This window comes from Apteryx mantelli, chromosome 17 (genome assembly GCF_036417845.1).
Source record: "Apteryx mantelli isolate bAptMan1 chromosome 17, bAptMan1.hap1, whole genome shotgun sequence".
Lineage (NCBI taxonomy): Eukaryota > Metazoa > Chordata > Aves > Apterygiformes > Apterygidae > Apteryx > Apteryx mantelli.
Window position 1 is genome coordinate 3,831,428 of NC_089994.1, and position 23,857 is coordinate 3,855,284.

Genomic DNA, 23,857 nt, shown 5'->3' on the forward strand with positions numbered 1-23,857 from the left:
CGGCGGGCCCCTCCCGCCGCCGCCGAGAGGGGCGCGGGGGAGGCGGCGGCGGCAGCGCGGCGCTCGCACTGCAGCTTCCGCCCGCCGTGCGGCAGCCAGGGCAGGGCAGAGCAGGGCGGGCACCGGGGAGCCGCGGAGCCGGGGCGCCGCGCCCCGCATGGGATGGGCCGGGCCGGGCCGGGCCCCGCGGCACCGACGGCCATGGCGGCCCGCGGGCTGCGGCAGCCCCGCCGCGCCCGAGCCGCAGCCGGAGCGGGAGCCGGAGCCGGAGCGGGAGCGGGAGCCGCGCTGCTGCTGCGGCTGCTGCTGCTGCTGCTGCTGCTGCTGAGCTGCGGAGCCGCGCAGGAGCTGAGCCCCCGCGGCAGGAACGTCTGCAGAGCCGCCGGGTAGGAGCGGCGGGGGGGCGCGGCGGGGGGCGGGCAGGTGAGCCCCGGCCGGGCCGCCGAGGGGCAGCGCGTCCCCCCGCTACGCGGCTCGGCGCTCGCCGGCCACGGGGCAGGCGGCGGGGCTCCGCGGCGCGGCGGGCTCGCCGCTCCCCTCCCCCGTGCGAGCCGCGGCCCTGGGCTCCTTCCAAGACAAAGTCCGTCTTGTGCGGGGTTGAGGTGGGGGGAGCTGGGGGCGTCGGGCCGGGCGCCGGGGAAGGGGCGAGGAGCCCAAGCTGAGCGGGACCGGGGCCGGGGAGCCGGTCCTGCTCCTCTTGGGGGGCCGGTCGTGCTGCCGGAAGCCGATTCTGGGTGCCCTGGCGGGTCGGTCCTGCTCCCCTCGGGGCCGGTCGTGCTGCGGAGAGCCTATCCTGCTCCCCCCGGGACGGTCCTGCTGCGGGGAACCGGTCCTGGGCGCCCCGAGGGGGAGCCGGTCGTGCTGTGGGGAACCAGTCCTGTTCCCCCTCGGACCGGTCCTGCAGCAGGACATCGGTCCTGGGTGACCCGGGGGAGCTGATCATGCTGCAGCGCATCGGTCTGGGGGACCTCAGAGGCTGATCCTGTTGTGGGGAGCCGGTACAGGGCTGACTCTGCTGCCGGGAACCGGTCCTGTTTCCCTCAGGACCGGTCCTGCTGCAGGAGAAGCCTGGGATCCTGGGCTGGCAGGGTTTGGGATGCTCTGGGTATCCTGGTGGAGCTGCCCCAGGCTGCTCAGGATGACAGAGCCGGCAGCTTTGGGACACTTGGGTTTGGTTTCAAAAAGGGAGTGCTGGCACAGCCTGGCTCTCCCAGGGGGCCTGGTGCAGCTGGGGGGCCCCATCCTGCCTGCCTAGCTGGGGGAAGGGCTCTGGGAGCTGGCACAGCCTCGTCACCGCTCCCTCTGCTCTCCTTGTGCCGCTGACACTGCTGATCGCTATGCAGAGCATCACCTCAGGCCAAGCCCAGCTTCTCCACAGCACTCGGGCGTAGTGCTAGCCAAGATCTCCTGGCCAGGCTGGCTCCTGCAAAGCACGGAGCACCCAGAGCTGCTCCAGCTCCTTCCCAGTTGGAAGGGCAAGTTCCCCAGGCCATTGCTTTTGTGGGAGGCCCAGGCCATAAATGCACCTTTACGTTGTGCCCATGAGGTCAGGCAAGTCCACAAGGAAAACATGTGCTGCAAGCTAGAGGGGCCCACATAATGGCTCCATTCAGCAGGGCCGCAGGGCGCTGGTGCCCCCTCCTCAAATTACAGGCTGTTTCCTAAGGAGGCATTTCATGAGCCAGAGCGGCCCGCGGTTCCCAGCCGTGTGCTAGCTGAGCCGCTGTGCTCACAGCCTTGAGCCATTACTGGATGGGGGAGGATGCACCGGGAGAGGATGCACCCGGGGAGGATGCACCGGTTCTCTCACCAGCTGCCTGGTGACCTACAGGGCTGGTTCCTGGCCCAGCTGCCATCCCCTCCCAGTGGAGACAAAGGAAGTTCAGGTCTGTGAGCAGCCGTCCCACCGTTCCCCATGTCCTGGGACTATTCAAGGCCCTGGGCAGGCAGGGAGAGGGCACCTGGTTGTTTCTCCCTCTGTACAGGGAGCATCTGTCTGTCTGAGAACCCACCCAGCTCTGCTGGGTAGAGGTGGGGGAAGATGGTGAGCTCCTACTGATGTTGGGAGAATTGGGCACTAAAAAGCTTTTCTAGGCCTATGGAAGCAAAGGTGAGCCGGGTGAACTGGATTTCGACAGTGAACAAAAGCCTGGGAGAGGTGCTGGAAGGTCCCGCTCTGGGCATGGGGTCTGGGCGCAGCTGGGTTGGATATCCATAGGAGAGGAGGTGCAGGCGTCCCCCTCACACATGCAAGCCACCAGCCAATCTTTGGTTTTCCAGTTCCCCCCTCCCCCAGTTCTGCAGCTTTCCTAAACATTTGAGCTCATTAAAGCTGCTGGTTTTACTCTTTGCCACATGTTTCGCTAGATGGTTGTACAAGCGCTGGGCTCCGCTGTGTGCGTCTAGGCACGATCTGGGTACGAGAGATCCCAGAATGAGTTTGCTCCTTTTCCTGCAAGACTAAAAATGCAGTTGGTTTGGAAATCTGCATGCTTTTCCACCGTAGTGGGGGCTGCAAACCCGGGCTCACCAGCCCACAGCCGGAGGAGCTGTGTCCTGCTCCTGCAGCTCCCCTCGGCTGTGCCGTCCAGGTGGGTGTCTGCAGCTCCGTCAGTCACCCTGTCCTCATCGCTGCAGCGTGGCTCTGAACGGCTTCCATGCTTCTAGAGATGATACAAGCCCTGATGCAGGCGAGAGACCCCTGTCTAAGGGGGAGTGGGAAAGGGTTCAGTGATGCGGGCCACGATTTTTAAGAGTGTTTGAAAGGAGGATTCTCTTTTGCTTCATCGTCTTGTTATGAGCTTCCGAGACCTGGGTAGCGGGCAGAATTTCAAACAATTTAAGGGAGGAGAAAGGGACATATTTGGAGCCGCTTGGTGTTACAGTTTTGTGTACAAAATAGAACTGCACTTCTCAAATTTGATGTTCTTTTGTAATCAGTTAAAAGTTAACAAGACCCTCTCTGAAGCTGCAATTTGAAAATCAGGGATGAAGGTTGGTGAAAGCAAGCCCTACGTGCATGGGAACTGGGAATTGTTTTGTCCTCAGCCTTTTCTCACTAAAACTCTCCTTCAGTAATCTTTTCTTTTTCTTCTTCTTCTTCTTCTTTTCTTTCTCTGCCTGAAGGTTTTCTTTCGAGTGTGCAGTTCTACACTGCACTGAGGAAACTGTCTTTGTCTAGATCCCTAGGCTAGTGGTTTCTAATGGGTTTCAGGTTGGGGAATTACAGCTAACTTAGGATGGGGATACATCCCAGTTTCCAGTCCTGTGTGGGAGGAAGCTGTCTGGGGCCCGGTGGTCCTGAGAGGTCTGCGTGTCAATGGTGTGCAGCATGCTACCAGTCACCAAGGGGGAGCATGGACGGCACCAAGTGATGGGTGAGACAGAGAAAGAAGGAGCTCGGTGTCGGGATAATGCCCCTCTCCAGTTTGGGTAGCACTCTGTGGTACATGGTTTGCGGAGAACTGAAAACTGGGAGAGATGCGTGACTGGGGAAGGTGGCAGTGTTGCACTGGGCTTAGGGGATGCGCTGTGCATCCATAAGGTTCCTCTGCAGCTCCCTTCTGCAAGGTGGATTAGCAGAGAGCTTTTAACTTGAATCTTCTGGCAGCAACTCCCATCTGAACCATGGGTTTTCCCCTTCTGCAAGAGAAGCTCTTTAGGTGTGTGGCCTACTGCTCTTTCGTTGTGGAGGATTGTGTTGGTCCAGATGGGGAACAGTCTCTCCTGTGTCAGGAAACCTATCTGTAGCAGTAGCTCAAGTAGAACCACTTCAAGAAACTGGCACTAAAACAAAGATTATTTTGATTCTGCAAGAAAAAAATATCTGCCTCTCTACTAGAATAAACTGTTGAAAACCTGCAAATTTCTGCAGCTCCTAAGTCCTGCTGTTGGTTATCATAAGTGGGATACAGCATTGTGTCAGAAGCAGTGGGAAGAGTTGGCATGCCTCCCTGCAGGTCACAGCTCCACCTCTGCCCACATCCATGCTCCTTTTCTTCTGGATCCTTAAAATTCCTGAGACCTAGTCACATCCCAGAGACAGTTTCTTCTCTCCTCTTTTTTTCCTGCACTTTGAAGAAAAGAAAAATCAAATGAAGCCTGGAGCCCTTGTTCGTACAGGACATGTCTATGTTAGCATGTTAGTTTGATTGCGGAGAGAGATTTTTAAACAAATCTCCCGACTGTCCCACTTGCAGTGCTTCAGTGTGTGTTGCAGAGGAGTCACGGAGGACGCAAACTGAATCCCCTTTGAAGGGAAGGACAACAAGAGGTGCATTTCAGAAATGGACCTATCGCTCTCCGACTATTGGGTTCAGTCCGCAGGTTCAATCCCTCTCTGCAGCCAGCACCGCTTCTCTGTGGGTCTGACACTGCCCCAAAGCCAGCTCTGCTCTGGCTCTGGTCCAGGCGCTGCTGTGGGACAAGGCACGAAGGCATGTATGTGCCGTTTGGTGGAAAGGCCCTGGCAGGGTGGAATAACCTCTGGGAGGATGTGGGGGCTGAGCCCCATTCTTGGCACAGTCCTGTCTGTCCAGGGTTGACCAGAGTGGGGCACTTTCTGGCCAAAGCGACGAGGAGCACTTGCACTTTGCAATGAGTTGCTGGGAGAAGAGGCCTTTCCTACCTTGCTGGCAGCTCCAGCAGTTGGGCGTAGTGGATAGATAAGTTGAGCTTTGAAGTACAAGTGAGTTTATTAGCTGTCAGAGCAGCTGATAAATGAGAGAAGGACTGAGCAAAGAGGTGTTGGAAACCATCGGCTGGCATAGTTAAATAGAGATTAGATATCTCTTAAAAGATATGCCCTAATCCTGTTTCCAGGAGAGGCGCTGTGTGTGGGCTGGGGACGAGGCTAGATTGTGGTTAATGTCCTGCTCGGCCTCAGCACCTGCAGACCTTCGGTCTTTTTTTTTTATCTTTGGAGCAGCTTGTCTGCATCATCCTCCACATGCCCAAAGGGCCAGGATCTCTCTGTCTGCGGGTGGGTTCAAAGCACATATGCTTCAGGCAGCTAGTGGGCCTGCAAGGCTCAGAAAGGAGCTTTCGTTCCCTCTCCCTGTGCTCTGTCCTGCAGAAATTTGTGGTGCAGTCCGAATTTCCCCCCTTTTTTGGAGAACAAGGAGGTTGGTCACACTGGGGATTGGGTGGATAAGGGCTCTGAGATGATGCCCTTGGCATCTCCTAGGCACTCGGTTCTCAGATGCGTACTTGGGTTTATTCTCAGGGTACGGTTAGTTTTCCTTCCTGATGCTGTGTTTTCATGCCGTGATGGAGGGCCGTAGCGTGACGGACCTCACAGTCGGCCGGTGCTTGGGACTTCTGGAGCAGCGACTCCCAGGACTTTTGGTGCATCTGAGATGGTCCTTTTCCCTCCTGGGCTGTGCTGTTTCGGTGTGCCTGGATGCCTGCAGGTATCTTGGAGGTGCCTCCCTGCAAGGGGAGGGAGAAAAAGAGGAGATCTGTGGTTTGCACTGGAAAGGGACAGGCTAAGAGACCAGATGAGATTTTTCTAGTGAAGTGTTTCCCATTGCAAACGTGTGACTGTTTCCTTTGGGGCATTTAAAAACATCAGGCACTGAATTTCTAACGATAGGAAAAAAAAAGTAGAGGAATGAAAGTAATCCCATGTAAAATAACGGGCGCTTTTGATCCGCCGCGGGAGCGTCAAGGAGCCAGAGTCCCCACCCCAGCTCCTCGCCGAGGCTGTGGGAGGTGAACTTTCCCCGCCAGTGTCTGAGCATCCCAACAGAGGTAATCCAGGGCTTTCCTCTGCCCCGGGCGCCGCTCAGCAGACATGCGTGGCAGAGCCCTCGCGGCTGGGGGGGAACCGCGCGGGTGGCCAGGCCTGGGCCGGGTGCCCACACGGGGCAGGGGGCTGCCGCGGCACGCGGCCGTCCCCCGGGGGAGCGTGCTGGGGCAAAAGGCTTTTGTCAGAAAATTCCCGACCGGCTCCCCTCCCGTCTGTCACAGCCCGTTAAACTTCATCCCGTTCTCCTGGACGGAGCCCAATAACTTGTGTTGGACTAACGTGTCTTGCAGAGAGGAATCTCGCCTGGGTTTGAAGAGCCTCTGGCCCGCCCCATCCCCAGGGCGTTGGTTTTAATGGTTAATCCCCCCTCGCTGCTAACAGAGTGCATCTCCTCGCATGCTCGACCCTTCTGGCTCGGCTCCCAGCCACCGGGTCCTGCAGCACCTTTTCTGCTGGATCAGAGACCCCGCTCGAACCGTGGGTTCCCTCCGTGGAGGTACTCGCACACTGCAATCACGTCGTCTCATAATCTTCTTTTTGATTGACTAAATAGATTGAGCTATTTTGGTCTCTGACTGTAAGGCATTTTTTCCAGGCCTTGAATCATTTTTGTGGTTCTTTTCTGCCTCCCTTCCAATTTTTCAACATCCTTTATGAAATGTAGATGCAGCGTTTCAGTATCAGCCTTGCTGGTGCTGCCTGAGGAAGTGCTGTTGTCTCAGTGCTCCCCTGTTTACATGGCTTTGAAATTTGATTTTGGTCTCCTCATTGACCACATTTTGCCTGCAGCTGCTGTCAGTGCCCCCCCCTCCACCCCCCAAACCCAGGACAAGTCATTCTGGCAGTCAGACATGATCCTGTGACTGTGCTTGGTTTAGACCGAATATTTTCTTGCTGTCTCCTCCTCCTTTTTTGCGTTTGTTACGTTTAAAGAAAAAAAAATGCATTCCAAGCTCTGTCTTTCACTGCTGAACCAGCCTGTGCTAAAGTTTTCCTCGACTACAGTGTCCTTTGGGCCGGTTAATAAACCTCTAAAGTAGCTCCCATCTCCAGCGGTGACCACATAGTTCATGTTGAATGTGTGTTTTCCCTGGGGCTGGCCCTGCCCCTCTGCTGAGGAGATGTGGGACCCTGGTGGGATGTGCCACCAGGCTTTGGCAGGGCAAGTTGGATTCCCACTGGGGTTGCTCATTGCATGCATCTCTGGTTGCTTCCTGGGATGGTGGGCCCTGGGCTGCTGCTGTGCCTTTCTGCTTTGCTGGAACACCCCGGGCAGGGCCGTGTGCTGTTTCCCTGGGAGAGGGCATACATTTTCCATGCGTCCTTCCCAGCACCTGGGTTGCATGAGGACATAGCAGGCTACCTGGCCAGGCACCCTCCACTGCACAAAGGGTTGGAAATAGCAACCGGAGTGGCAAAAATCTCCATCAAGGACGGTGAAGGACAGCTAAGAAGGTGGGGGCTTGGGGGTCTGGGAGGCACCCCCAATCTTGGACTATCGTGGAACCATGGTGGGAGTGATGAACCAGGCCTGGCTTGGAAATGCTGGTGGAGCAGCAGGTGCTGGAGGCTGTCGTCGGTCACTGGGTGGTGGACGCTGGCGCGGGCAGTGGGACCTCATGGAGAGGAGCGCAGGGCAGCTGAGTTCTGGAGAGCAGCATCCCCGCGGCAGGGAGTTGTGTGTGAGAGCTGGGGAGGAAAAGGGAGACAGGTTGGAGCCCGGTGTAGGAGAAAGGACGCTGGAAGGCGGGTGGCAGACGGACAACGTTGGAGGAAGGCCAGGGGCTGCCTGGGCTTAGGAAGTGAGAGGAGCTCTGGTCGGCAGAAGGGCACGGAGATGGTGTGGGAGGGAGGCTCAGCAGGAAGCTGACCCGTGCCGTATGTGTTTGGGGAGAGCAGAGCTGAGGTTACGAGCTGGAGAGAAAAGGAAGCTGGCAGCTGAGATGAGGGAGTTTGGCCGTGCAGAGCTTGGGAGAGGGCAGGCCAAGAGCTAGTTTGGATGGTGGGCCGGAGGCCTGGAGTGCAGCGCGAGCTGCATTTGTGGATGCGTGCCCAGAAGGGGAAGGGGAGAGGGCTGAGGGTGGAAGGGAGGAGGGTCCTGGGGGCCAGACTGTGGCCTCCCACGAGCAGAGGTGAAGGAGAGCCGGGGAGGGTGCGGGGGAAAGAGAAGCAGAGCCGACAGGCTGGGAGGCAAGGGAGGATGAGGATGGAGGGCTGATCCTGGTGTTGCTCACAGTGGAAACCGGTGTGAATCAGCCCTGCTGTGCTGCCGGGAGAGGGTTGTGCTGCTCCCTCTGCATGCAGCCAGCCTCCCAGCTCCTTACGCAGAAGGTCAGCTGGTGCGGGACCGTCCCTGCAATGCTGCTGGGAGGGCCCATGAGGCTACCCCAAGCCTCTTATTGGCGGGGGGGATCATTAAATGAGCGTGTCCCAAGAGTCCCTGCTGAGTCCCCACGTGTCCCACCTGGGGACATGAGCAGGGAGCCAGGTATCCCAGTGCTGCGTCTCCGAGGGAGCCCTGGGCGCCTTGTCCCTGTGTTGGCTGGGCACAGACCTGTCTCAAGAGCGACCTGGCTGACGGCAAATTTTCCAGTCTGTGCATGGTGCTCCCAGGACCTGGGGTCACCAGGAGTCTGACACATGGGCCCTGTCCCAGGACCCCGAAGGGCTCGAGGACCCCGTCCCAGCCACCTGCAGTCAGCAGAGCATGTGGAGGGTATTGCCGAGCCCCTTTGGGAGTCTGGGCAAGCGACATTAGAAGAGATCCACGAAGAAATCCTTCCTGATGTTTCCCAGTGATACGGCAATGCTGGAAGAGCAGGCAGGCCAGAGGAACGCTTTCCTCCCCAGATCTGTTGGGGCAATCCTGAGCTTGGGTCCCCACGTGCTTCCCCCAGCCTCCTCCTCCCCAACCCCAGCCCTACGGGCTCTTCTTGTTGGGGCCATAGCTGCCAAGACATGGCACAGGCAGGGAGGGATGCTCAGGCCGCCCTGCTCTCGTGCTGGCAGGCGCTTTGCCTCACACCTAGGGAGGGAGCAGAGGTGCTGCGAGGTTGCCGCCAGCCCGGGGTGGCTGCAGGTGCATCACTCAGCTGACACTGAGGTTGCAAGCACAGCAGGTCTCTTCTCCTAGCAGACACTGCTGTCTGCTCATTGCTATTGTGGCGTGCCAGGCATCCTGCCGTGATCCAGAGCGCGGGAGAGTCCCTCTCGCTTCCTCTTCTTCTCCAGGGACTCACTGGTCTCTGCCCCAGTTGTGTTTGGACCCGAGAGGTCCTGCTTTCCCTTGCTGAGTGTCATGCACAGGCCTGGAGCTGGGGGCAGCTGGGAAATGTTAGAAAACCCAAAATATCCAGAGAAAATCCTTTTCCTGTTCTGAAGCACTCTCCATTTTCCAAGTGGCTCCACTGGGGACTTGGTCTTGGCATGAGCCTCTTGTCCAAAGGACTCGGGGTGCAGGATGGAAAAAGCCCAGCATTGCTCCGGCCCTGCTCCTGGCGTTCATCCCTGGAAGTGCTTTGGAGAGTGCAAGAAACCCTGCAAACAGCCTCCTGCTTGTGCTGGCTGGGCCGCTGCGTCTAACTGGGTGGCAAAACAAGATGGGGAAGAGAAACTTAGAAAATGTCACTTCAGTCACTTAGAAAACACACTGTTGGCCAGTCTGTGCATTTGGTGGGCTCTCCTTGGGGTCCCAGCAAGGATAGTTGTGGACCTATAAGCTTGCAAGTGCTGCAAATGTTCCCAGCCTTGTGTTGCTATAATATTTCACTGCTATTGTAAAACATTAGTAAACAGGAAAAGCCAGCAGGCTGGAAAAGATATGTTAGTCAAAGAATGCAGTAGAAATGTGCTTGCAGAATGGCCGGAGTGGGTAGAGGGTGTCCCCTTGCCCGCCTCACCACGTGGTGTACCTGCCCCCCATCCCGGCTCGTGGGAGTGATTGCAAACAAGGCGCAGGTCAGAAAGGCCAGGATGCTCCCTGTGAGCTGGAGAAGGAGCTGGTTGTGCAGGGCAGTTGTACGGGGGGGCTGGCAGCCCACTTCCACCTGGGTGGCAAGAGAAGCCCAAGCTCCAGGATGGCTTTGGGGTGGCCCAGCCCTGGGCTGGAGCTGGGGAGCAGAGCTGCCATCCCCCAGGGCTGTCGAGACATGGAGGCCGCTGAGCAACAAACCCAGATTTAGCTCTTCATTAAAGTTCCCTGCTTTGTCTGTGCTCTTCTTTTGTAACTTAATTTCTAAATATTATTTTCTGACGCCTCGATCACGGAATACGTTCAGTTTATTCTATCCTTAAACATTAGCTGGCAGTAACATGAGCTGAGCCATTTCCTGAGAGCAGGGCACTCTTGTTTCTTCGGGAGAGGCAGATCGTAATGCACTGTGAGCCGGTGAACGGCACTCGTTTCACCTCGTGCTAGCTATGAGGTTCCCCACAACCATGCTTCACCTCGTGTGGGTCAATGTGGAGGTCCTCAGGGCCCAGATCCCCTTGCCTGCGTGACTTGCCTCCTTGTGCGGGCCATGACGGGCAGGATCTGAGACCTTCCAGTGCTGGTGGTTTTCATCTGCACTGAGCCTGTCGGCTGTTTTTGGATTACGTTTATTCTTTTGCATCCTGCGGCAATGAGTTCCACAGTGAAACGGGGCAGTGCAAGAAGTGGTCCCATTTAACCGTGCCATCCAGTGGTCTCAGGGAAAGCCTGGGCCAAATGGTGACCCACTGTCCTTGCGCCAGCTGGAGGGGTACAGGTCGTCCCTGAGCTTTGTGGGACATTCCCTGTCTGATCTGCAGGTGGCACGTGGCCCCCATGGGCCTGCAGCCACATGGGGCAGCTGGCACACAGGGCAGCGGGGTACTTGTGCCAGCCTGCGAGAGCCACTGTGGGCTGCAGACCCTGGGAGGAAGGGTCTCCTCCAGGAAGGGGAGCCTACTGCTATTTTTACCCCAAAGTGCCCAAAACATGCTGAGCAGGAACAAATTTTCCCAGACTGAAGGATGCAGAACAAGGAGACATGCAGAAGCTGCTCGTTTTCCCACTCTCAGCCTTGCTGCCAAATTTGGGTGGGGAGAAAGGAGCAGAATAGAAATGGGAGGATCTATGGGTGTGGGACTGGGCAAAACGCCCCGCTTGCGTATCTGTCCCGGCGTAGCCACTTGCAGCTCCCACTCCCAGCGCTGCTTCTGTAACAGAAAGTGGAAGCTGCGAGCGGGGCTGGGGCCGCGATCTGCAGCAGGAGATTCGTCTGGTCTCCGCTTTGTGCCAAAGGCCTGGGTCACTGCAGCGCAGTCCAAGGGAAAGCGAGCCAGGCGTCTCGCTGCGCCGAGCCCGAGCCCAAGCCCGAGCCCTCGCTCCGCGGTGGGCCGGCAGGGCTTTCGCGCAGCCCCGGCGCCGGAGCGGCCGAGGTGAGCCGGGGCCCCCCGCTGCTGCCCGCGCCCCGATCCCGGCTCGCTCGGGAACAGGACGCTTTGCTGGACGCGCAGGGGCAAAGCCATTGTTTCTGCCCTGGGACATTTACAGACTTCCCACGTCTTCAGGTGTTGTTTTGGGGGGTTTTTTGTTTGTTTTTTATTGGGGGGGGTAGACTATAATATTTGAAAATGAAATTTTCATTTGCTTTGTTGCTCCTACTTTGTTTAGGAAGAGACACCAGTATTGAACTGTCCAGACAGAATTAATAACATAGGAAAACTGACAATCTGTGATGTTTCTGAGGGGCAGATAAGATTTTTCTCATCACGCTTGCCCTGGATTTTTCAGAAGGAATGTGTAGACAGTCGTGAGGAAATTGCGTGTGTTTTCAAAAGGCAAATTGGTGCTAATTAGTGATTTTGGGAGGAACTTTTCTGATTCTCGCTTCCTACCTCCTTCCCAGTACTCAAAGTGCCGCCTCAGCTTGCTGGTGTGGCCTTTTGAGCCGGTGCCCGCATGGGTCCCACTGTGCACCCACGTGGGCCACTCTGTGCGCCCACGTGGGCCCCCCAGCAGCTGATCTCTGGCTCAGGTGCCCCATGCAAAGAGGGGGAAGAGTCCGGTGTGGAGGAAGAGTTGGCAGCCCCTCATGCCGGGCTTGATGAGCTGGGAGGCATGTGCCTCACCATCGTGGTGCCACGTGTGGGCTCTTGGCAGGTTTTTGGGAGGGACCGAGGGCTTCTGAGGATTGTAAACCATTTGTGTTTTCTTTCGTGCAGCTTCTCAGTGCTTGTGTGCTGCCCAGGATGGAGGCAACAAGGAAATGAGTGTTTAATAGGTAAGCGTTGGCATTTTGCTTTGATAGACGTTGCTCTTCTGTTCTCCCTTTACTGAGCTCTCTTTGCCTTGCCAAAGGCTGCTCTTCCCGCTGCCGGAGGCCTCCCTGACTTGCTCAGCAACGAAAAGCCTTTACCGAGGGATCTCTGTGCACAGCCGGGCTCAGACGCTCCCCTGAGAGTCTAGAGACTTTCCTGCCTTTCTTCCAGCGCTCAGAGCAAGCTCGGCGTGCGGAAAGCAGATGGAGAGGGTGCTTCCCATGGCTCCTCCGGCAGCGAGTGCTGGGGTCCCCCACATCCTGGGGCCCCCGTCGCAGAGCCAGGCCCCTGCCCTGCCTCCTTCGGCAATGCCGGCTGCCCCGACGGCTCCCTGCTCCCTGCTCTTTGGGGTCTGCAGGAGTCTGAGCCCTGCTCCCAGGCCGGGGCGTTCTCCTCCATGCTGGGGTGTCCCTGCCAACTGCCCCGGGTTCAAAGAGCGAAGGGAGCCGTTGAGGTCGTGGGGACCCTGCTCTCAGACCAGGGGACGGCGAGGTGTCCTCCGGGGCCAGGCAAAGCCGGGGGCATGGATGGGGTGTAAAGGCGAGGGAGAGGGCGGCTGCAGGGACGGGACCCGGAGGCTCCCGCGGATGTTGCTCCAGCGCTCGGAGTCGAGCCCGAGCCTGCCAGCAGTGAGCGGAAGGAAAAAACGCCAGGAACAGGCATGTGTCAGCTGTGGCCCATGAAGGCGAGTCCAGACAGCCGGGCCGGCCTGGAGGGAGCCAGGCTGCGAGCCGAGGGCCGCCGAGCAGGCCGGCAGGAGCAGCGGCAGCGGGCCGGGAGCTCGTGCTGGCCGTCATGGCGCTCCAGCCGGGACTTCTCGCATCCTGCAGCGCCCCAGCGTGCGGGAGGCTGTTTTTAGGTCGCTGCGAAATCCCCCGCAGTTTCGGCCGGCCATGCTGTCTCTCGCTCCCCGCTGCGGTCCTGGGGGCCGCGATCTCGGGGCTGCCCCGGCGGGAGGAGAGGCTCGCTGCGTTCGTGCCGGCGCGGAGCTTCCCTGCCCCGCCAGAGCCGGAGGAGCGCCGCAGCAGCTCCGGCGCCATGCAGCCAGGGCGAGGGCCACGTAACAAACTAACTCACCACGCATGAGCCCCCATAACTGCTCTCTGCATGTGTTTGTGCCCCGAAAATAGGATGTGGCCCCTTCATCTCTCCGCCAGGGAGCAGGAAGGACAGGTCTCCAAGGAGTCGGGGGGGAACAGGCCCGGTAGGAAGAAACCGCAAGCTGTCCCTGTCTCCGCTCTCCCCCTGCCCCACAACCCTGCTCTAACCGTTAGGCTCACTGCTCCTAACCTGTTTAATCTGTCTATTTTAGGGTTTTCTATAGTATCCATCACCGTAGGTCTAAGAACTCCCAGGTAAGGTGGATTGTACGAGTCGGCCGCCCTTCCTCTCGCTGTGGCTCAGGAGGCTCTGCTGGGGGAGCCGCGGGCACCGGCCCCCGCGTGGCCTCGCTGCGGTGGTTTCGGGGGGCCGGCGCTGCCGCCCGCGCGGGGAGGCCGTGCAGCGTGTCCCCGGCGCTCGGCCCTCCCGCCGCGCCGGCAGCTCGCCCTGCCCCGGCGCCCCTCGGCAGGAGGCGGGCGGGGGGCTTCGGCCGGCTGCTGGCCCGGCCCGGCCCGGCCCGGGGACCCAGGTGCGGCGCGAGACGTGGTGTCTGGGGGGGCGGCGAGGCCGCTGCGGCCTGCGGTGAGCGTGGGGAGGGGGACAGGGCTCGTGGCCGCCTGCAAGGTCCCCCCCAGCGCCTCCATCCCGCCCTGGGGCTGGAGACAGCCCCTGCCCACAGCTGCCTCTGCTGGGGAAGAGGAGCTGCCTGGGGAGCCAGGGAGAAGCTGTCCCGTTCCTGGAGCGAGAGCTGCTGCCGCGGGCTGCAGGCTGGTGGCACGGACGGGGCTGAGCGGGGTGGCAGGAAGCTTGTGGCAGGGATGGGGCTGAGCGGGGCGGCAGGAGCCTGGTGGCAGGGATGGAGCTGAGCAGGGTGGCAGGAGGCTGGTGGCAGGGACAGGGCTAAGCAGGGCGGCAGGGATGGAGCTGAGCAGGGTGGCAGGAAGCTGGTGGCAGGGACAGGGCTAAGCAGGGCGGCAGAGATGGAGCTGAGCAGGGTGGCAGAAGGCTGGTGGCAGGGACAGGGCTGAGCAGGTCGGCTGGTGGCATCTTTCTGGTGAGGCCCCCATCCAGTCTGCTAGGCTGGGCTGGGCGAGCACCTCTCTGCTTGCAGGGAACAGGCACTGTGCCAGGGCTCAGCAGCACCCTGAGCATGCCCACACTCCCCTTCCCATGCCCAGGGCCAGCTGTGGCCATCTCAGGTACCTGGGGACCGGCAGAGCTGGTGTCCGCACTCTGCAAGGCAGGGTGGGCTGGGAGGGCAAGGCCAGTGTGGGGCTCATCTCCTTGGGCACCAGGAGATGTATGCGGTGGTACCTGGTGCCCCCAGGCTGGCAGGGGCCAGGCCACGCAAGCCAGCCTTGCCCTGCCCATGCTGCACAGTCACGAGTGCTGTCTGTCCATCTGTCCAGCTGTGTGCGAGGGGAACTTCACCTGCAAGGAGAACGAGGTGTGCGTGAGGCCCGGCGAGTGCCGCTGCCGCCATGGGTACTTTGGCGCCAACTGCGACACCAGTGAGTACCAGTGGGCCCCACGTGGCATGGCATGGCATGGCCCCCTCTCCCGCACCGCTTGCGAGCGAGCGCAGTGCCCGGTCCGGTCTGTGCAAATGTGAGCTGCTCTCCAGGGCTGCCCCGCTAACAGCAGCCCCGGGCTGAGATGTCCCCACAGAGGCACCAGTCCAGCTCCAACGGGGCACGGTCTGCCCCAGGCCCTGGTTATTTTCACCATATAGCCTGCTCTAGCGCCCTGTCCTTGTCCCAGCTCGGGAGCAGCAGTGCCTGCTCAGGGTAGGCAGCTCCCAGGACCCTGTGTGTCCTCAGCGCAGTTAGCTGGGGTGGCCCCAGGGCCAACGCTCTGGATCATTGTGAGATGATGTTACAGAGAAGAGCATTAGAGAAAGGTGCCTGCAAACCCTGCAATGTTCCTTGCCGGCCCCCGGTTTTATGCCCAGGTCGTCATCGCTTAGGAGGGGTCTCCTCTCTGATCCAGTCCTCTAGATGTGGACCAGGAGGGGAGGGGAGGATGCACTGGGTGGTGGGGACCATGGCCAAGAGATCCAGTGTGGGATGGGGGTCTCCATGGCGTGGGGGTTGGTTAGTGGCCAGGATGTGAGGGGTCATGGGGAGGTGCCACGTGCCGTGGCCGGGGTTGCCCACCACTACCTGCTGGTGCGTCGGTTGTTCCGCAGAGTGTCCCCGCCAGTTCTGGGGTCCCGACTGCAAGGAGATGTGCAGCTGCCACCCAAACGGACAGTGCGAGGACGTGACAGGCCAGTGCACCTGCAACCCCAACCGCTGGGGGCCCAAGTGCGAGAACGGCTGCCTCTGCAAGCATGGCAAGTGCGACCAGAAGACAGGCAAGTGCACCTGCGAGCCCAATTGGTGGGGTCCCCAGTGCTCCAGCTCCTGCTACTGCAGCCACAACTCGCAGTGCGACCAGCAGACAGGCAACTGCCTGTGCCAGCCGGGCTGGTGGGGCCGCGGCTGCAACAACCAGTGCTCCTGCAACAACTCACCCTGCGAGCAGTTCACGGGGCGCTGCCAGTGCCGTGAGCGGACGTTCGGGCCACGCTGCGACCGCTACTGCCAGTGCTACAAGGGCAAGTGCAACCAGGTGGATGGGACCTGCACTTGTGAGCCAGGATACCGGGGCAAATACTGCCGCGAGCCCTGCCCAGCCGGCTTCTACGGCCAAGGTTGCAGGAGGCGGTAAGTGTTCAGACCTCGCTGTGCCAGACTGGGCCCTGCTCCAGCCTTTGGCACTGCCTGACCCACGGTCTGATAGGCTGCACTCGTCTCACGTACTGGGGAGGACAGAGAGGAGGGAAAGGGCCAGCATGGGTGTCCTGCCTGCTGGGTCTCTGGGAGGGGAGATGGAGCACCCCGTGCCAGGGTGTGCAGGGTGGCATCTGATTTTGGCAGATGTGAATGATGGAGCGCTAAGCACAGGAGATGGGGCTGGTCAGGGGAAAGGTGGAAGATAGATAACTTAGGGGCCGTGCTCATGCTCCACACGGCTGGGAACGCAGAGCCACCACAGGGATGTTGCAACATGTGACGTTTCCTCCTCGGCCATCGTAGCTGTGGACAGTGCAAGAGTCTGCAGCCTTGCACTGTTGCTGATGGGCGCTGCCTGACGTGCGAGGCTGGCTGGAACGGCACCAAGTGTGACCAACCCTGCTCACCCGGCTTCTATGGAGAGGGCTGCGAGAAAATCTGTCCCCCATGCAAGGACGGTCACACCTGCAACCACATCAATGGCAAGTGCTCGCACTGCAACCCTGGCTGGATTGGAGACCGGTGAGTCCGGCCAAGGGCTGAGGCTACATCTGGGACCCGACTGGCCCAGGCCCCTTAACACCGGTGGGCCTGCCATGAGGCAGCATAGCTGGTCCCCCGCCGGGCTCTGGCATCTTGGCGGAGCGGTGTCACAGCCTCTCTGCTAGTCCATGACCAGGGCCCAGAGGCAGACTTTTGGCTATGGCCCATGTCTCTGCAGCCAGGAGGGGAGGCCAGAGGTGGGTTGAGCCTGCTGACATGGCTGTGGGACCATAGAAAGCCTGCTAGACCCCTTCCCCGTGACCTGGTATACCTGTTTGTTGATCCTAGGGTAACCTTAGGAGATCACAACAGGACTCAGAGCAGTCCTGGCACCACACAGCCCCATTTCCCTCCCTGGCAGCTCCGCTGAGCAGGCAGGAGGGCTGGGTGCCGACCAGCAGCTCTTGGCGAGCAGCAGCCTGCAGCACGGGGCAGCACGGCTGGAAGGGATGCTGCTGGGGAGCTGGCTTTATCCACCACCTGCTGCTGCGCTCAGGACCTCTTGTCCCCTTCCCCAGAGAGGAAAGCTTGTGAAATAGTGGCAGGCGTCCCATTTGCCAAGGAAAGCCCGGTCCCCGTGGGCTCCCAGGATGCTCTAGCTGCCTCTTTTTGCATGCTCCCTAGGTGCGAAACCAAGTGTCGAAACGGGACGTATGGCGAGAACTGCGCCTTCGTGTGCAGCGACTGCGTCAATGGCGAGTGCCACTTCGAGACAGGCAGATGCCTCTGCCGGGCAGGCTCCCATGGCACCTAGTAAGTGAGCAGCACCCGGGCGCGCTTTGGGACAGACCCTGGGCACGCGCACCTCTCCAGTGAGTTCAGAGCAATCTGCCAGGTGCCAGCCAGGCCCGGAGGAGCGGAGGGGTGCTGCCATTCTGCAAGCCCCACTGAGTTCCCAGGGTGGGTGCAGAGCTGGGGGATGCACTGTGTGTCTGCACTGGATAAAGCCCACCATGTACCTGCACAGAGCTCATCTTCACTTCTTGCATGTCAGGAGTGAAAGCTTTCGAGGCCTATTTGGGCAGGTTTCAGAGCCCAGACCCACTGAGCAGATCCATGAATTGTTCTGTGTCTCCAGGGCAGTGCTTCCTAGCAGGGGGCGGTTATCAAAGCAATGGAGCTGCAGCATTTGGTGTCACTTTCAGACCCTACATCAGGGCTTGAGGAGAGGAAGTCTGGCACACTGGTGGCTTGGGTCCTATGCAGTTCGTAGAAAACAGGCTTCTTGCATTAAAAGTTCTTGTATGACAATTCTTGGGAGGTTTGTGGAGCACAATGCAAGATGTTTGCTCCCTGAGTTGTGGTACCTTCATCCTCAAGCATGATAAATCTGCAATTCAGGAAGTAAAATAGGGGATTGCTGGGAATCTGGTCCTATCCCCTGATTGTGACAGATGAAAACATGTTTACAGTGGTGGGGGTGGTGGCATCTTATGCCATTCAAAGTTCTTTGGGCTCTTTGGAGAGCAGGTGCCCTCCTGCAGAGCCCCTGGCTGGGAAGGCAATGCCCTCAGGGCTTTTGGTCAAATACCACCAAGTTGTGGTATAGATCTTGCTCTCCCAGTAATAGTTGGATGGGCCAGAGTTAGTGAGGAATTCTTGACAAAGGGATTTTGCTTTAGGAAATGTCAGCTTGGCAAAAACAAATGCCTTCATCAAAAAGTGTTTTCAAGTTCAAGATGGAATTTCTAGTCAAAAAGAGAGTGAGGGAAAGCAAGAGAAAACCACATCCCAGAATAGCAAATAGCCTCACGGTTATGGCATTCGCGTGTTGTTCCTACTCCGAACTACAGCCCAAACCTGGACGTTCCACATCGCAGGGATGAGCCCTAACCCTGGCCCCTTCCCTTTTCCCCCCTCCCCAAAGAAAGGAAAAGATGGCCCTTTGCTCACGCGCTCGCTTGCTTGCTCCGCGTCCGTTCCTTCCACTGCCTCCGAGCTGGGGAAGGGGATGGCCAAATGCGGTCTCATTCCTTCTCTCTTTTTTTCCAATGTGGAACAGAAACATCTTTTGAAAACGTGAGGAAACTGTTTCCCATCCAGCTCAGGCATGGAAATGAGCTTCCCCAGGGTCCCACCGTGTGTCATTCTGCTTTTCCCGGCAATTAACTGTGAGGCTGATGGCAGCTGAAGAAGCATTTTGGGGCCTGCCTGGCTGACTTCCAGCCCGTGCCAGCAGTTCTCTCAGGGAGCAGAAATGGGGAGCATTTCTATTTGAGAATTTTTCTCACTTTTTTTCTTGGGACTCACTGTTGAGAACCATGATGAAGCAAGGAGGCCGTTCCTGACCTCCAGCCTCCAAAATAACACCCTGCTGCACAGGCAGCTATGCTCAGCCAGGCGAATGGTGGCTTGGTGTTAGGTGAAAGTGCCACTTAACCTCCAAATGCACAGAAAAGCCCATGTTTTGGAGAGGCCTATCATGAGCTCTGAGACCTTTCTGTGCTGACCTGAAGCCAGCAGCCCATGGAGGGGGATTGCTAAGTCCCTGCCTTAGCTTTTCTGTTGGTTTTTTTGGATTTGTGCAATATTTGTGCTCTTCTGCACATGGTGAAAGAACTGCACAGATGATAGTGGAAGCTGCCTGGCTGGAAAATAGCGTTACGGAAACAAAACCAACCTAGAAAGCCCATGCTTAACATCTGTGCTTTTCTTCGGTGCTTTGGTAGAAAAGTAGAAAGTAAGAGATTCCCAGTGCAGCAGGAGCTTTTTTGTGGGGGGACATTGCATGGTGCCACTTTTGGCACAGTGATTGAGGGCAGAACCCAACTTAAACTCTTAAAACCACCCCTGGGGCATGAGAGCTAAAGGCCCCTCCGCAGCACCATGTGGTGTAGGGACTGGGGGTGCTCAGGATGCAGATGTGCATATGCTGCTCTCGTCCTTGCTGGGACTGGCCTCAAGGTGCAGGTGGGGAGAGAAGGGGCAGAAAGCAGGCAGGGAGAGAGAGGTGGCCAGGGCCCTGCCACAGCAGTATCCCAGAGCTGTAATCACAGGGAAACTTGTGCTAAAAGAGGACATGCCTAGTGGGCATGGACACTGGGGGATTTTCTTGGTGGTCAGGCAAATCTCTGTGACTATGTGCAAACTACTGTTTTTTTCAGAAGCTTGTAATTTGGCCAAATATAGGAAGGCTTTTGAAAGGATGGCAAAAGGGATGTCTTCACCATGTAGGGGTGTCCTCTCAGCTGTGTGTCACAAGGACGCTAAAGGGAAGGCTGGTAACATGTTTGTAATGTGCACAAAGCAATTTATTTCCTCAGCATCATTCCCAGAGATGTCTGGACCTGCTTGGAAAAAAATTGCCCCCCTCTTTTTTCCCCCAAAATCTGTTAGCCTGGGACAGACATTTGGATCAAACTGATGGGACAGCTGCAAGCCTAAGAAATGTTGGGTAACTGAAGTAACGAATGGTGTTTTGGACTGCCTAGAAAATATCACTGCTTCCACCCCTCTGTCCTGCCACGTGTTTGCTATCCCAGCACAGCTGCTTTGAGCGGCTGGGGCATCTGCACGGGCTCTGCACCAATCTCCCGTCCACGACTGGCACGTGGCGGCGCGTGGGCACGGGGCTGTGCAAGGGTGAAACTTTGAAAGCCGAAGCAGCATGAAATGTCTTTAGTCGAGCCAGCCCAGCTGTACATCCCGCAGTGCCTGAGGGCAACTGGAGGTGGCTGGACTGTGTCAGATGGAGCAGATGTGTCTGCCGGTGCTCCTGGGGGAGCAGGGTTTGGACTGGGGCCTGGCTGGCTCCTGTGGCATGCAGTGTCTCTCTTTGGGTCGATGCCGCCCAGGAGAGGCTGGCAAGGGGTTCGGCATCCAGCAGTGCCTCTGGTCCCCTTGCGGGTGGAGCTTGTTGTTGCTGCCATCTCTGGGCTGCTGCAGAGCTTTGGAGCAGCACCCCTTAAATCCATCCAAGTCCTCTGTCGCAGTACCTGTCCCACTGCTAGTGAGGTGAGCTTCACCCGTTGGTCTCGCACACCTCATTCTGTGCTCGGCTCTTCCTGCAATTTGAGCCATTGGCAGTGATTTCTGAACACAGGAGAGCTCCTCGGGCAGCGTTCAGGACGAGCTGGCAGAGGCAGGCTGGAGGAGGTGAGCTCCAGGCTGCTCTGCCCCCCCATTTCTGGCAGTGCTGGCTTTGGCTGTGACTTGACTCCGATTCTGCAGCCCTTGGATCATGACGCAGGCTGGTTTTGTTTTGCTTAGTGCTTGATTTGATCCTTTCAAATTATGTCTGAATTCCTTTAATTAAAGCCCTTGGCTACATCTTCTGTGGCTGTTGTAGACACTTAGTTTCAAAGAAAAAAAATGAAAACGTTTTCTTTAAAATCCCAGAGGCTATGGATGTGTAGTTGTGTGTGCAGTCTCTGCTCTGCATGGGCAGCAAACCTGCAGGTTGCTGTTTGCTTTCAAGAGCGTCTTTGCCATGAGGTGACAGGTTTGCTCGTGAGGCGGCATCCCAGCTCAGCCGCGTTTTGGAATATCAACCCAACCACTGTTGAATAAAGCGTGTTAGAAAAGAAAGGTGTTTTGTGTCTCTCAGAGCTGTCGTTGTCCCCCAGAACTGTCCCCTGTCCACAGCAACCCTGGTGGAGGGCCTGCTGGGGTGGAGGCTGGTGCTGCAGGTCTCATCTTACCCAAGAGCAAAATGCCACCAGCAGAGACCAAGAGCCTTGAGTGCTTTCACATGTGTTTAGCACATATTTTCCATGCTCAAGCACTGATATCTGTGGGTAGCTGCCCTGTTTCTGCACAAGCCCCTCACCTAGGTGGAGCAGAGAGCAGATGCTGGCTTCTCCCAGGAGCAGTCATTTTGTCTGAGGAGAACCGATGCCGGGCTCAGCTGAAGCAAGATTTGGCTTGACAGAGCCTCAGCCGTCTCTGCTAGGGGCTGGTCAGTTGTTTTCCCTTCTGGAAGAAAAATTTGGGAGTCTTCCAAGATCGTGGGCTGCAGTGGAAGGGCTCTGCTCAGCACGTGCTTCGGGAGATGCGTAGAGCCAGCCCAGCAGGGTACTGAGACCACGTCACCCGTGAAATAGCTGAGTTAGAAACCATGCACGTGACTCTCGGGACCAAAAGCTGCTGCTCTCTGGGGCATCTTTAAATGTGACTGATGGGCTAATGACCTTTCATAGCTACTATGCCGTGAACCTAATTGCGCAGCCTTGCAAAGTAAGCAGGAGTGGAGGAGGAATCTCCAGCCATGTGGAGAACAGACAGGGCGAGCGTCTGAGCCAGATGCCCCGAGCAGGCAGGGGACTAGAAAAGCCCCTTGGCAGGCGGCCGAGTCGTGCGGGATCGCGATGAGCAGGGTCCCAAAGGAGGAAACCTGCATTGGAGAGCAGCCAGGAGAAGTGTGACCCCAGCTTGGGGGACCTGGGGGGGCAAAGCGGGTGGACAGCAAGGCAATCCTGCTCTTTCCAAGAGCGCAGAGGTTTTAGGAGGGAAAAGTAGCCAGTCAGAGAGGTGAAGGCAGAGCAGCCCCCCAGTGATGCTGCCACCGCCGAGCGGGCAGCGTGGGCTTGGCGGGAGCCCGGACTGCTCCGACGTGGCCCCTTCCCTCCCCAGCTGCAACCTGACGTGCCCGCCGGGCCACTACGGAGCCAACTGCGCTGAGGCCTGCAGCTGCCACGACGACACCTGCGACCCGCTGACGGGCGCCTGCCACATGGGTGAGTGCTGCCAGGCACGGACCGGGTGTCCCCCGAGCCCCGGGGGCCTCCCCAGCCTCCGGGCACCAACGAGAACGCAAAGCTCGCAGCGGGCTTGCGCGTTATCCCTGCGTTAACGGCTGGGCTCTCCCCACGGTTGCATTTGCAGCTCCTGTTTGCATGCACCCCTTGCCTCTTCCTCCCTCCTTCCGCAGCCCCGGGGCCGCGGCGCCGCGGCTAACGGCACCTGGTCTGTCTTGCAGAGGCCAACCAGCGGATGGGGGTGATCGGGGCAGGAGCCCTCCTGGCGTTGCTGCTCATCCTGCTGCTCTCGCTGCTCTGCTGCTGCTGCGTCTGTCGCAAGAAGGACGAAGCCCACGGGTGAGTGCTGGGATCCGGCCGCACAGTGTGGCATTCCCAGAGCTTTCCAGGGCTCGGACCCAGTCCAGCCAGTTTCTGCTGCAGCCCCCGAGGCAGCGGGGAGCAGCTAGGTCCTGCAGATCCGGGGGAAGCTGGGGACATCGCTGCGACCGGCGGGGGACAGCCTCCGTGTGCTGCTGCCCTCGGCTCTCCATGGGGCTTCACAGGTTGGGTGGAAAACACAGTTTCCTTCTAACTTCCCGAAGCTGAACACAGCCGTTGCTCCGGGCTGGCCTCCTTGGCGCACGGTGGGGTCACGGTCTCACCAGGCTGCAGCAGAGCCCGCAAGGCTGGGAGATGCGGTGCGGCCGGGCCGTTGGGGGCTCGACGGTGCTGCGGGGACCAGGGCGGGCAGCCGCGATGTGTCACAGCGAGGACAGGAGGTGTTGCAGCCGGCGAGCAAAGCCAGCCCAGGACGGGGGACCGCAGCACGGTGCGCTGGTGCTTGGGAAGAGCAGAGTCGCGGCAGCTCGCACCCGCCGGGACCGGGGTGCCGGCAGCGGGACCCCGAGGTGTGAGCGGGTTCCCTGGCAAGAGGCTCTCCGAGGGCAGCTTTGGGGAAGGCACACGGCCTGCTCTACCCCAAGGACTGCTTGCCCAGTCTCTTTGGAGCACTGCTTTTTTCCCCCACTGCATGGGAACGTTCGGGCAGGGGAACAACGAACCTGGACCAGCAAAAGGGGTCAAGTGAGTATAACTTAGGAGAAAAAGGGGCAGTTTTACTGCATGCTGTGGAGAGCTAATGCCTGTATCCTGCCATGCGGCCGCATGGCTCCTACTAAACCCACAGGAAAGAAATATTTGCTAAGCTCAGGGAAATTCAGTTGAACGCTCTCTCCCAAACTCACCCAGGAGCGCAGAGTATTTCCAATTGTACAGATTTAATCAAAAAGAAAATTGACCAATTTCTGTGTTTCTTGGCCAAACTGAGGCAATCCAGAGGATGCTGCTGGCACAGAGGTTGTTCGAGCAGTCCTTCAAGGCAGAAGTTCTCAAATCGGTGCCTGCAGCAAAGTCAAGATGTCTGCACTTTTGACAGCACTGCAGAGTGCACTTTGCAGGGTGGTCGGACACAAAATCATTCATTCTGTGGGGTAAAATGAGACCCCCCCGGCTTCCCTAAAATGCTGCTAGTCGAGGCTGTTTTGGCAGTAGGATGCTCAACAGAAATTGCTGTCGCTGGAGGCAGCCCCGCAGACACCGAAGAGCTGTGAACACCGGGCAACCTGCTTGGGCAAATTAAGCCTCCTGCAATGCTGCAACGCTGCAACGCCGCATGGCCCTGCTGCACCGTTACCTCCGGCTGCGGGGAGCATGTGCCACCACGC

General features: G+C 58.5%; 1 protein-coding gene across 2 annotated transcripts in view; it reads left to right on the plus strand.

Moving 5' to 3' along the window:
• SCARF2 (scavenger receptor class F member 2) overlaps positions 1-23,857 on the plus strand; it is a 38,764-nt gene continuing 14,907 nt past the window's right edge. The window contains exons 1-8 of one of the 2 annotated variants that reach the window (XM_067307011.1): positions 1-386; positions 11,939-11,997; positions 14,545-14,646; positions 15,324-15,843; positions 16,216-16,434; positions 17,080-17,208; positions 22,027-22,130; positions 22,373-22,490. In XM_067307011.1, coding sequence (XP_067163112.1) covers positions 163-386; positions 11,939-11,997; positions 14,545-14,646; positions 15,324-15,843; positions 16,216-16,434; positions 17,080-17,208; positions 22,027-22,130; positions 22,373-22,490 — 1,475 coding nt within the window. In that variant the 5' untranslated portion in view covers positions 1-162. Of the gene's footprint in view, positions 387-11,938; positions 11,998-13,372; positions 13,390-14,544; positions 14,647-15,323; positions 15,844-16,215; positions 16,435-17,079; positions 17,209-22,026; positions 22,131-22,372; positions 22,491-23,857 lie in introns of those variants that run through there. The other variant, XM_067307012.1, reaches the window with a different exon arrangement.